At 47.8% G+C, this 13276-nt stretch overlaps 1 protein-coding gene across 1 annotated transcript in view; it reads right to left on the bottom strand.

The window, feature by feature from the left end:
* Window positions 1-13276, bottom strand: part of PRMT8 (protein arginine methyltransferase 8) — a 97888-nt gene that overhangs the window by 30844 nt on the left and 53768 nt on the right. The window contains exons 3-4 of the mRNA XM_043564954.1: window positions 11488-11643; window positions 8258-8321 (exon numbers count right to left, since the gene is read on the bottom strand). Coding sequence (XP_043420889.1) covers window positions 8258-8321; window positions 11488-11643 — 220 coding nt within the window. The remainder of the gene's footprint in view (window positions 1-8257; window positions 8322-11487; window positions 11644-13276) is intronic.

The raw sequence follows: 13276 nt of genomic DNA, 5'->3' as shown, positions 1-13276 counted from the left end.
TTCTAAGACCTTTCACCATTTGTAATTTTATCATGATGTCTGTTCACTTGCGCTTATGTCTGTCTTCTCCGTGAGATAAGTGAGCTTCACCTGAGCAAAAAGCTTGTCTGTCAGGTTCACCATTGGCTCCCAGCACCTGGTACAGGGCATGGAGTGTGGCACAACAATGCCTGAAGAAACAAGGGCGTGAAACCCAGCCCTAAGATTATTAATAGGCTTCTTCACGAGCAGTTAGGAAAGGAAGCAGCAATTGCCAGGAGTCACTAGTACAGGTTCATTAAAAAAAATTATATCTGATTAATCTCATTTTTTCTTTTGACAGAGTTATTAGTCAAGTTAACAAATGAAATAATAATAACCATGCTAAAATTTCTTGGCTGCTTACTGCCTATGGGACACCATTGTGTTTTAACAGTGGTGTGTTGGTAGATACTTAACAACTGGGTCTCCAGGGGAAAGTAGCCCTGATTTGTAGCATTTGCTTGTTTCTGTGGTGTAAATATTCCCACTGTGGCCAATTTCAAGCCACCAAAGTGACTTCATCTGTTCTACAAATACACTGAAAATTTAACAGTTGGCCCTCAGGAGCCTGTAGGAGCCTGTCTCAGCATGCCACAGTTTTACGTGCAGTAACATGGAATCGTCACAATGACCCTATGACATGTTGTTGCTCCCATTTCACAGATGGGGGAACTAAGGCACAAAAAATAAGGTATCCAAGATCACAAGCTAATCGGGCAGCACTGAGCGTGAACCAGGAAGTCCGGTTCCAGAGTAAGTGCTCTTCACCCCCCTGCCTGCAGTGTACCATGTGGGGACCTCCAACAGGAGCTCTGACAAGTCCTTGCCCCCACAGCATCCTTATCGTATGGATTTGCCACTGGCTATTTGGCTGTATTCAAAGGCACTGATCAAGAGCTGAACACAGACCAGCCTACGAGAGCTTCCACACTCACCCCAGGGCACCCATCAAAAATGTGGGAACAGCAAGCAGAGAACAATGACCCTGGAAGAGCCATGCTCTCTCAAAAGCCTGAGTAGTTGTAAGGAAGGACCAAATCTACCAACAGGAAGTCTAATATGAATAAGAAGTGTGATTCTCCGTTTGGATTCAAGACATAGGTTAGGAGCTCCAGTTGGGCAGTAATTCTGATAGTCAACAGATACGGATACGGACAGACGACAGGCTGTAGCTGATTCCATCTCAGCACCAGATGACATTGCATTTTCCACAATTGCTAATGGAAAGAAGTTGGAGCCATGGTGTCAGAAGCACAGCATCTGGGTCCCTCCCGTCTCCGGGTTGGGCTTATTTCTTAGCACAACTCCAAGGGTGAGGGGGAGACAGTGGCTCAAACCAAGCAAAGAGTGTAGGATCTGGGAGGGTGTCATCATCGTCGGGGGATGTGGACAAAGGGCTGCCACATGACAGGACGCTCCTACTCTGCATTGCCCAGAGGAAAGGAAGGGAGCCTCGGCAAGGCTGCAGGGAGGAGGATTCCCCTACCCCGGAAACAAGTGCTCCTCACAACCACGGATCCCAAGTGGCTGGTGGCAGGGTTCCTATCAGGCGAACCATCCCAAGGCTGCATGCCCCGGGGCACGGAGGAAACCTGCCGCAGCAGAGGATTGAAGCGTCATCTCCAAAAGTCTCAGGGTGCGTGTGCGGCCAAGAAAGAGCAAAGTGTAGAACATGAAGCCTGAAAGGACCTACACTTAACGTTTGAGCACCTACCACACACGAAGCCTGGCATTAGTCACTCTGTGAACACTGTCTCTCATCCTCGAATAGCCCTGCACGCTGTGCGGGGACATAGCTCCTCTCTGGGCAGCAGGTGGTTGATCAGAAAGTCCAAGCAATGGGACAGAGCCATCTCTACTGTTATGTTGTGGAGCATGCTCTGTCCATTGCCACTCTGCTGTGTGCTCAGGCTTCTTCGTCTGTGACACTTAATACTTTAGGACGTGCACAGGCAGGAAAAGAGAAAGGAAAGGAGGGATACACTTTCTCCCTTGAGTTTCCTGAGAAGTAAGTGGGTTATAACTTTTTGTTTCTAGAGCTATAAAAATTTTATCCATCCCTGAGCTCCTATGTCAATCTTCACAAACAAATCTACGTTTCTAAGCATCTTGGTAGCGCACTCAGCTCCGCAGCAGGGAAAAGGAGGAAGTCAAAGTCAAACAGGAGTCTCTGAGCACGTGAGCGGGCCATGCATGTGGAAGAAGCCATGTGAAGGCTGCATGACCACTGCAGGTGGCTTCGTGGAGGTGTGTGTCTACACGTGAATAAATCCAGCCCCAGGAGCTGTATGGAGGTGGAGGGGGAGAGAGATTGATTGATTCTGGGTAGCAGGTATTTTATGTCCTGTGTTGTTATTTATGTCTGTACACCTACGCTCCCAAGCCCCACACAATTGGCTGTTGCAACATTTCAAAAGCATTTCCATGGAAGCATTTGTACAGTCAAGCTGTCCTCTTTCCAGTACACATGCCAAGGCTGAGCGAGCGGGTGCAGCAGACAGGGCCCTGGGCGGTCTCACCGGCTCCACCCACCTGTTGCTAAGCCCAGGAAGGAAGAAGTGGAACAACTTTGCCTTGTAAAGGCCCCTGGGCCTGGTGTTCCCTCCTCCTCGGTACACTGTATGTATGAGGAATGAGGCATGGGGTTGGCTATTTACTTGGAGATAAGGGTTTGTCCCTCTTGGGCCTTTGCTCACTAGTAGAGAATCAAGTGTGAGCCATCAAAGTACAGCGCCTGGGATGATTGCATGCTAAGAATGCGGCTGAGCAAACTAGATGTCTAAGCAGCCCAGAAAGGGGGTGTCTACCTGCACAATAGTCCAGCATGGGGTGTTGAAGCTTGAGCAGTGTGGGGGCAGTGTGGTAAGCAGGGCATGAAGAGGTGGCCTGGGATGGGAGAGTAAAGTCCAAGGGGCCAAGAGGGCTGCTGCATGGGAAGCAGCCTGGCTCTGCAAGCTGGAGTCTAAGCAGGGAGAGGAGAGTACCCATGCCAGTGTCAGAGCCCAACACGGGGTGACAGACACGTCTGCATAGGGCAGGAGGTGGTGACAATGGGAGATGGTGTACATCCAGGGGGATGGTTTCAATAAGTAAACATATTAAGAATACTGGGAGCCAGGGCAGCCTGGGTGGCTCAGTAGGTTGGGCAGCCGACTTTGGCTCAGGTCATGATCTCATGGTTCATGAGTTTGAGCCCCGCATCAGGCTGGCTTCTGTCAGCCTGTCAACTCCAAGCCCGCTTTGGATCCTCTGTTCCCTTTTCTCTGCACCTCCCCCGCTTGCATGGTTGCTCTCTATCTCTATCTCTATCTCAAAAATACATAAACCTTAAAAAAAAAAAGAAGAATAGTAGGAGCCAGGTTTTTCACTGTCAGAGAAAGGAATTGCAAACATGGGAAGAGAGAAAGTTAGAGGATCCTGCAGTGGTGGTTAGAGCAGGAGGTGGGGTAGCACATGGACTTACACTTGACAGTATGTATAGATAGATTCAGAAGTACACGTTATGTAAATGTGTATGTAAACACACACACACACACACACACACACACACACATTCTCTAGTTCTTTCTACTGAAGCAGCCTGGGGGCCTCAACACCCTAAAATCAATGAGCACATTTAGCCCCAGATTCTAGTTTCTAAATGCCATTGTCCAGTAAATGGACTCATGACTCCTTGGAGAAACAGCTGATTCTAAAACAAAGCCGTGGAAAGCATAAGATGAGACTGGAATGTTAGTGCCAGAAAATAAGAAAGCTCACAAAAAATAAAGAAGGAATGTCAAAAGGACACAGAAGCCAGCTTAAAGGTATTCCCATGACCAAATTAGGAACAATTCGTGTATCAAAATAAGTACCTTTAATAATAGATGTAACCTATTGAATAAAATAGGAAATTAATGATGAGGAATGAAATATTTACATGGTTTCAAACCACTTCACCCAGAAAATCTTACTAATTACAAAGGGAGAAAGAGCAACTTGACCATGGAGAAGCCTGGCGGACATCACCAGAAGCAGTGATCAAAGCAAATGCTGTCGGTAACAGGACAAATCAAAACTGCATGTCCCCAAGAGCGTGCAGGAAAAAGGACACAGCATCTCCGCGAACTCCTGCCAGGAGGCACAATCTGAACCCAATCTTGCAGAAGCATCACATGCCCCCAACTGAGGGACATTCTACAGAACTCTAGCCTGCAATCGTCAAGCATCAAGGCAACAAGAGTTGAGGAGCATCTGGCCACTCCAGCCTGAAGGAAACCAGAGATGTGGCAACTAAATGCAACATGTGGTTTGAAACTGAGTCCTTTTAGGAGCGCCTGGGTGGCTCAGTTAGTTCAGTGTCTGACTTCAGCTCAGGACATGATCTCATGGTTCATGAGTTCGAGCCCTGCGTCAGACTCTGTGCTGACAGCTTGGAGCCTGGAGCCTGCTTCAGATTCTGCGTCTCCCTCTCTCTGTCCCTCCCCTGCTCACTTTCTTTCTCTCTCTCTCTCTCTCTCAAAAATAAACGTTAAAAATTTTTTTGAAGAAGGTGATTCCTTTTACTCTAAGGGATGTTATTTCAACAAGTGGCAGACATAAGCGGGATCTGAGCGCTAGCTAATGATCATGGAAGAACGTTAGTCTCCTGATTTTGATGGTCACAGTGTGGCTATGCAGGGAAATGTCCCTGTTTGTATGACACGCATATGCATGTATTTGGGGCTGATGGGGCATCATGTCAACAACTTGCTCTCAAAGTGTTCAGGAAAAAAAAATGTTGTACCTTGTCTATATATTGGAATGTTTTGAAGGTTAAAGGAAAGAAGTGATAAAGATAGGAAGGGAAATAAACCAAATTACAGGGGGTGCCTGGGTGGCTTAGTCAGTTAAGTGTCCCACTTTGGCTCAGGTCATGATCTCACCATTCGTGGGTTCAAGCCCCGCATCGGGCTCTGTGCTGACAGCTCAGAGCCTGGACCCTGCTTCAGATTCTGTGTCTCCCTCTCTCTCTGCTCCTCCCCCGCTCACGCTCTGTCTCTGTCTCTCTCAAAAATAAACAAACATTAAAAAAAATTACAGGAAACTGAAGCAGAGGAGAGGCAGAGAGGGAAAGCTCTCGAGGTGTGAATTAGAGGGCATGATGAGGGGTTATTGGCTTCTTTTTCCTGGCATACTTTCAGACCCAAACCTCCCTTCTCCCAAAGTCAGGCACTCCTCACAGGGACTATTCTCCCCCACTGTCACTCAGGCCCACTCTACACACTGCTACCAATGGCTGCAAGCAGCTGCCCTTTGCAAGCTTGGGGGGCTATAGTTCCAGATCCCAAGAGAATTGGTAGCAAGAGACAGATGAAGAGTCAGGGGGACGGGGAAGGCAGACCGTCCCTCCAAGTTCAGGCGTCACTGCACAACTGAACCTGTACAGAGGCAGGGAATGGTCTAAATGTCCTTTGAAGGCCCCTTGGAGCCCAGGGGTGGTACTGGGAGGGTGTCTGATCAGACATCAATTTGTCCCCACCCTCTTCTCCTAACAGGTTTTAATTTTCATTTTCAGGATTGGCAGCCACTCCTGGGGCTTCCACATCAATGTAAACACACTTCAGGAGAGAGTACAGGAGCAAGAACCAAGACCAAATTTCTTCCCTACCTCTCCTACCTCAGTTTCCCCATCTGTTAAATGGGGCAAACTTCTTGCCCTATGTCACAGAGTTGGAGAAAGGGATGTCAGATGAAAACACATGGATGTCAGGCTATTGCACCCTTGCAGAGAAGGAATTGGCCAGTTTTCTTTTCCTATATTTAGTAGGCAAGTAGAGAGCTCACCTCTCTTTCCCTTCTGCCCATGTCAGGGACTGTTCTGAGGAGTGTGCAGGATAGCTGGCTGCCCGAAGTGAACCAGGAGAGACTGGACACCAAAGTCAGAGGTCAAGGAAACATGTCCTCTACTCAAGCTGGAAAAAGGCCTCTGGACCTCTGCTCATGGCCTCCCCAATACCGCTAACCTTTTTCATTGTCACTCACCTACCACCCCCCATCCTTTCCTCACTTCCTGCCTTACCCAGCTAAAATTCCATGATCCATTATGGAAACGAACTTGTGTGCCCCCACCCACTATCAAAGCCCCACCCAGGCGGCCCTCCTCACACCCAAGCTGGTGAGAGTGGTAAGGAGAAACTCACACGAGGACTGAGCTTATTGCATATCTATGCTGATTCATCTCCAGCAATCCCCAGCAGTCCAGCATATTTGCCTCCCTCCCTCCTTCTGAAAGACCATTCCATCGTTTCCCACATCTTTTCTCATCCCCCTCTTCTCTGCCAATCACTGTCTCATTCTTTGAAAAGAAAATGGAAGCAACAAACTGGGGGCTTTCCACCAGCAGCCCACCTCTATCTGGAGCCACACTCCTCAGTCTCCATCTGTTTCTGTGGTTAAACTGTCCCTACTCCAAGGGAAAGACCAACCCTTATACCTGTGTTCTGGACCCAAGGGCCTCATGACTGACTTTTCTTTTTCCTGTATGTGCCTGTCTACTGGACAACTGAATCAGACACACATGTTTTCATATCTCCTGCCCTTAAAAACAACTACCTGCCTTGGCCCCACATTCACCTGTAGCTACAGTTCCGTTCTCCTGCTCCCTGGCACAGCAAGAAGACTTATTTATAGCCCTCCCTCCACAATTTATCCTACTCTAACTCAACTTCAGTCCCCACTCCAGCATTGAGTCTGCTCTTGTTTAGAACACCTATGGCCTCCATGTGGCCAAATGCAATGGTCACTTCTCTGTTCTTCCCTTACTTGATCTCTGAGCATTCCCTATAGTCGCCCCTTCCTCCTTCCCTTGGCTTCATGGTGCATCTCTCTCTCTTGAATGTCCATCAGCCTCACTGGGTGTATCTTCTCTGCCTCTTACTGGCCCTTTCTCCTCTGACTGGCTTCCAAACGTTGAAATGCCCCAGAGCCCTATCTTTGGTCCATTTCTTCCTCCAGCTATACTTTAAGCCTACGTGACATCATCTTGTGGCTTCAAATAACATCCATATGCTGAAGACTCCCAAATCCCATGTGCTGGATCTCCCTGAAATATAAACTCATAAATTTACTCTTGCTTAACAAGTCCACTGGATGTCCATCTCAAACCTGACATGTGCGAAAGAGAACTCTTGATTTCTTTCTCCCTCCCGTCATCCCCAGAAGTTCTCTACTTCCTGTCTTCCACCATCCACCCAGTTACTCAAGGCAACAAAATAGCTCTTGCTCATATCTTTTTTATCATTTCCATATGCATCTCATCAGTAGACCCCCTTACCTCTAGCCCAAAGTGATCACTTTTCTCCACCTCCACTGCCACCACGCTGGTCCATGCCATAGCATGTCCCCTGAGCACTGAAACAGCCTCCTAATGTGTCTCTGCTTACACTCTTGATGCCTAAAACACATTCTAATCCATACCCCATAGGAAATACTTTTCTTTGCATAATAGTCTCCAAAATGCCTCTATCATCTTTAGGGAAAAGAAGTCAACCTTGTTTTCCTAGTTTACAAACCCTATGTATGGCCCAGCTCAGCACAGGGCCTAGAGGCTAAATCTCATCCAGTTGACTAATAAAAGATGCAAGGAGTTCTTTGGATTGGGTACACTTGTGGGTGTGAGTGTGTTCAAAATAGTTTTCCAGGAAGAGGGGCCTGGGAAAGGTTGCAATGCATGGGTAAGGAGTGAAGGGAGGAAGGGAAGGGAAGGCACCTCTATTTATAATCAGACACCAGCTTGGAGAAGGTCCCACTCCCAAAGGCAGCCTAATTGCCAAGACAGCATTATCAGCAAGACAGCCCATGGGCAGTAGATGACCACATTTCTCCAAAGGCAGAGCCTGGGGTCTGCTAGGATGCCACTGGTTTGCTGAAAGGGAGAGGTAGGGATGGGGTTGTGGAGAGGGAAGAAGAGGAGGAATAGCTGCCATTTTGCAAAACTCAATAGAATGCCTACAGCTGGGGCCAAGCAGAAGGCATGGCAGCTAAGCCATGAAAGCTGCGCTGGGAATAACGTGCCCTTGGCTGACATGGCTGGGATTGGGAACCTCAGAATCCTGTAGGTTCAGTCCTGCTAATAGAGCCTCCACCAGGCTCCACCTTCCCAAGGCCAAGTGCTCTGTACTTTTCCCTCTTACATCAGTCTATACCACCCAAACAAGAAAGTGTAAACCCCCTCACTCCCTCTGTCCATGGGAAAACACACAGAGGTATATCTTACTGTTGTCCAAGTGGTTGGCCTTAATGATCTTCTCTGAGTAGTCAGAAATACTGGAACATTCAATCTAGAAAGGGCACAGAACAAAGGAGAAAGGTGTAGAAAAGATCACAGCCTGTCTAGCTCCTATTTAACAGACAAATAAGCTGAGCCTAGATGGGTACAGTGACCCGCCCACAGTCATACAGCTATTTTTTCATACAGCAGACTGAAAACTACAGTGCATCCCTCCCAATTTTCAGGCCAGTGGCTCTTGCATTGAATCTGGCTGCCTTTGCTGTAAGGAAGCTGACTTCAATCCGCTGCTCCACAATGGAAGACCTGGCGTCCAACTTGGGAGATTCAGTAAGACCTGGCAGGTCTCCTCCTAGCCAGAGGAGAATGGGATGAGGTTGCTTAGCTGCTGTACTCTACCCACTCCCTCCCAACCTCCCTGCTGAACTGGGCACATTCCAGGATAGGGACCATCAGGAAAATGCCACGTCAGGGCCTCGGGACCAGTCTTGAGATCCATCCTGCCACACACGTCATGCACAAGTCAATTCTTACCCTTTCTGCAGTAAGATGAGATGGTTAATTCCTTTTAATCTACAAGTATTTCCAGTCTCCCCAAATCTCCTAAGTAAAGGGCCAAGATATGTGAAAAATTAGCCAAGTATCAGCTGAGAGCAAGACCTTACGGGAAGAACGGGAGATCAGGTCCACACCTGGGGCATGTGTCAGGAGACAGCCAGGGGATGCTGGAACCAGAGGAGAGAGTATTTGCATAGGAGGACTGAGGGGATGGCCCACAGCCTCCATAAAAGCCTTGGGGATGGATGAGGGCACCTGCAGGATCAAGTAGGGGTTGCTTTGTCAGAGAAGATAGACCTAGGCCAGGCTCAGAGCCCAAGAGGATGGGCCCTTTCCTGGACTAAGAGGTCCTGTGGCCTTTGATCCCACTTTCTGTGGGACTGTGTTTCTCTCCAGTTCTTTCCCCCTCCTTGCCACGTTGGCATCCATCTGCAAGAGGCTGTGCGGTTTTGTGGTGAAGAACACATATTCTGGAGGCAGGAGGCCTGGATTCACATCAGGCCTTGGCCACTCTCTAACTATGCCTCAGTTCCCTCATAAGTGAGGAAACAGTCTCTGTTTAACGTGGTCATCATGAGGATTAAATAAGCCAAAGCATGCGAACAATTGAGAGCACTGATGGCCCCAGGCCCCAGGACCTTGGCAGCTTCACAGTCCTCCTTCCTCTTTTCCTATCTTCTGCCCCCTGCTTTCCTTTCCCCTGTTCTTCTCTCTCTCTCTCTCTCTCTCTCTCTCTCTCTCTCTCTCTCTCTCTCCCTCCTCCCCCTTACCTCTTTCTCTCCTCTCTTTCCCTTTCCCTCCTTCTATTTCTCTCTCCCTCTCTTCCCCCCTCCCCCTCCCCCTTCTCCTGCCCCCTCTCCATCTTTCTCTCCTTCTCTCTCTCCCTCTCCCTCTTATTTCTCTCTCCTTCTCCCTCTCTCCTTCTCTCCCTCTCTCTGGAGAAGAGCAGTGGGCAGAGGGGAGCCTGGATCAGGAGAGACTGTGAAATGAGCCATCAGGAAAGAGGTCCAGCTACATGTGAGAGTTGTTTATAAAGGCTGTGACAGCAACAGATCAGGAGGCAGACGGATTGGGACAGTTGGGATAGTCACCACAGCTGGAAGGCGCTGAGTGGATGTCTCCTGACAGCTCCTTAGCTGGAGCCGCTGGCCACTTGGAAGCCAGTGAGGGGCAGCCCTACCCTTTCCCTGCTCAGCCCTCAGCTACCCGTGTCCCAGACCAGGAAGAGGCCTCAGAGACAGGGCTGGCAGGGAAAGCAGGAGCATGGCTAGGTGAATCAAGCCCCATCCCCAGGGTGTGTGATCACAGGAAGTGGAGTCTGTCCATTTCTGGAAAGCCTCCCTCCTGGTGAGGAGAGCCCAGTGAAGGAAAGCTGGAAGGTAGGGAAGGGCAGCACTTGACCTGAGGCACCCGGATTGGCCCACCTCATCACAAGTGTCTCAGCTGAATACATCATGGCTTTTCCAGTTCGGTCTGTGGCAGAGATGCCTTGAGGATGTCCCGGGTTTCTAGAAGACCCTCTGCAGCCCAGGCACTGTCCAAGTCAGGTGCCAAGGGGGAATGCTGTCCCTCCTGGGGGACTCAGGGGCCGGCCTCTGAGGCCAAGTAGGGGTGGGTGGCAAGGGTTTTGGAGGGCTCTGGTCAACCTGGGGGCCTGGAGTTGTCAGCACAGGCTGCAGGACAACCAGCTAAAAGCACAGAGAACAAAGCCCTACTAAAAGCTGCTCAGCTCCCACGGGCCTCTGCAAACAGCTATCTTGTGCATGTGCTGGGAGTTTGACTGTAGCGTGTCTTTTATTTGGACCAAGATTAATTTTCATATTCCAGCCTTGGACCCACTGTATTTTTCACACATCAGCCAGCTGTGCATAGCTCTTCTTTTTCACAGTTTCTTCCCAGGTCCAGACCCTCAGCCTCCCTGTCATCAGTCCGTGTGCAACTGTGTAGTGGCAGCCAGAGGAAGTCTGGGAAGCTTCCCAGAGGGTCAGCCTCCATTTCTATCTGGAAGACCTCAGTGACCAGAGCAGAATTTAAACCTACCAACTTGCCCTTCAAAGAACAAAGAAAGGAGATTGTCTTGTTATCCGCTAGGGCCTTATCCTAACTATATTAATATCAAACACTGAGTGTTGTCCATATGCTAAGCCCTGTTCTAAAGCACTTTACATATGTATTAAACTCAACTTATTCTTCACAATCACCCCATGAGCAAGGTGTTGTTATTATGACCATTTAATATATGGGGAAACTGAGGTACAGAAGTGAATTGTCCATGGTCACACATCTCATGACTGTAAAGGCAGAGATTCAAGGCAAAGCTCACATGTATAATCACACTGTGCTGCTTTTCAAGCTGATGCTAGGACTAAGTTCTCTAAGGTAATGATAACACCAGAATGATTTTCAGAAAGTCAAAAATCCTCTGTAAATGTCAGCATTTGTCAGGGCGAGGGGCCAGGAGCAATGCCTGGATGATAGGGAGTCGTGGGATCTTGCCACACCTCCTGAGAGTCACACTCGATTTTTCTCTACTCCTCTTCAAGGATGTGGCGCCAGCAAGGGGTGGACCTGGGCTTGTACTTGTAGGGAGGGCAGGAGAAGGTGGGAGGCAAGGGCTATCTCTACAGAAGCCAACAGGAGAGAGGGTGTGGTATGCTCACCCCAAACACCTTCTTGGCCCCTGCTTTGGCAGCAAACATGGAAAGGATCCCGGTACCACTCCCAACGTCCAGCACCACTTTGTCCTTGAACACATGCTTGTTGTGATACATGGAGTTCCGGTAGGTGAGTGTCCGCACCTCATCCTTCAGCATTTCCTGTTATGGAAGGAAAGGAAAGGCAATGTCAATTTATTCAAGGCACCTGGGAGTACACCAAGATCATCGACCCCAAGACTGTCCTGCCAATTTTTCAAGAATCTCAATGCTGGGGGCGCCTGCCTGGCTCAGTCAGTGGAGCATGCAACTCTTGGTCTCAGGATTGTGAGTATGAGCCCCATTTTGGGTGTAGAGATTACTTAAAAATAAATTCTTTAAAAATGAAAATCTCAAAGACATAATTAAGCTGAGTTGCAGGAGAGTATGGTAAGGCAGCTGGACCAGGGGCTACCTGCACAATTACAAACGTCTCCAGCCTTAAAACACTACCCAAGAAAGATAATTTTGTACTGTAAGAGAAGAAATTCCTGGCCAGCCCTGGGAAAGCTTCCATTTACCAAAGAACAAAAGTAGAAATTAGTGCAATGCAACTTGCTGGATTTAAGTTAAACCTGAAGCAGAATGTTCTGCTACAGTGAGAAAATTGTCATTGAACAGGTTATTGGAGGAGGTTTGTGTTTTGCGTGTTTTTTGTGGTTTGTGTGTGGGAGGTGCATACTTTTTTGTTTGATTTTTTTTAAGAATAGGAAGTGTTTCTTAATCTACCATTATTCTAGTACTTTGTGGTAAAAGAGAAAGTAGGTTACCCTTTACAACTATCTCCAACCTAAGGAGAACATAATTCATCTGTGTATGGTGGTGAGGCCGGGATCTTTGTCCGTTCAAGCTATCAGCAAACACTTCTGACTAACTCATCACCAGTAATATTGGGATTATAGTATAATTTTAGTATAACTTGCATATACTACATATTTTATTTTATTTTATTTTATTTTATTTTATTTTATTTTATTTTTAAGTTTATTTATTGGGAGGAGGGGGAGGAGAGTGCATGGGAAGGGCAGAAAGAGAGGGAGAGAGAGAGAATCCCAAGCAGGCTCTGCACTGGCAGAATGGAGCTTGACACAGGGTTTGAACTCACTAACCATGACTTCATGACCTGAGCTGAAACCAAGAGTCAGACACTTAACCGACTGAGTCACCCAGGCACCCCAAAAAGCACATATTTTAAATGCGTGGTTAGGTGTAAGAGTTTTGACTCACATACACTTGTGGGACAACTACCATAATCAAGATGTAGAACATTTTCCTCCCCTTAGGAAGTCCTTGATCCCCCTTGACAGTCAATCCCCACCCCCATCCAGATGACTAATCATCCCACTTCTATCGCTAAAGCTTCCTTCTGCCTTCATATAAATTGAATCGTATGGTATGTATGGCTTCCTTTGCTCAACATAAGGTTTTTGATATTCATTGACTTTAGTGCACATATCCAAGGTTTGTTTCTTTTTTCTTGTTCTTGTTGTTGACTAGCATTCCATTATACGGACATCCATTCACTTGTTGATGACTATTTGGACAGTTGCAAATAAGGCTGGTACAAACATTCTTGTATAAGTATTTTTGAGGATATATATTCATTTTCCTTCAGTAAATACCTAGAAGTGGGTTTGCTAGTAGGTGTTTAATTTCATAAGAAAGTGCCAAACAGCTTTCCAAAATAGTTGCTTCGGTTCATGATCCCACCAGCAATGTATGAGCACTCGAACTGTTCTATATGCCAATAACTTAG

Source organism: Prionailurus bengalensis, chromosome B4, assembly GCF_016509475.1.
Source record: "Prionailurus bengalensis isolate Pbe53 chromosome B4, Fcat_Pben_1.1_paternal_pri, whole genome shotgun sequence".
NCBI lineage: Eukaryota > Metazoa > Chordata > Mammalia > Carnivora > Felidae > Prionailurus > Prionailurus bengalensis.
This window is presented reverse-complemented; position numbering and strand designations above follow the sequence as displayed.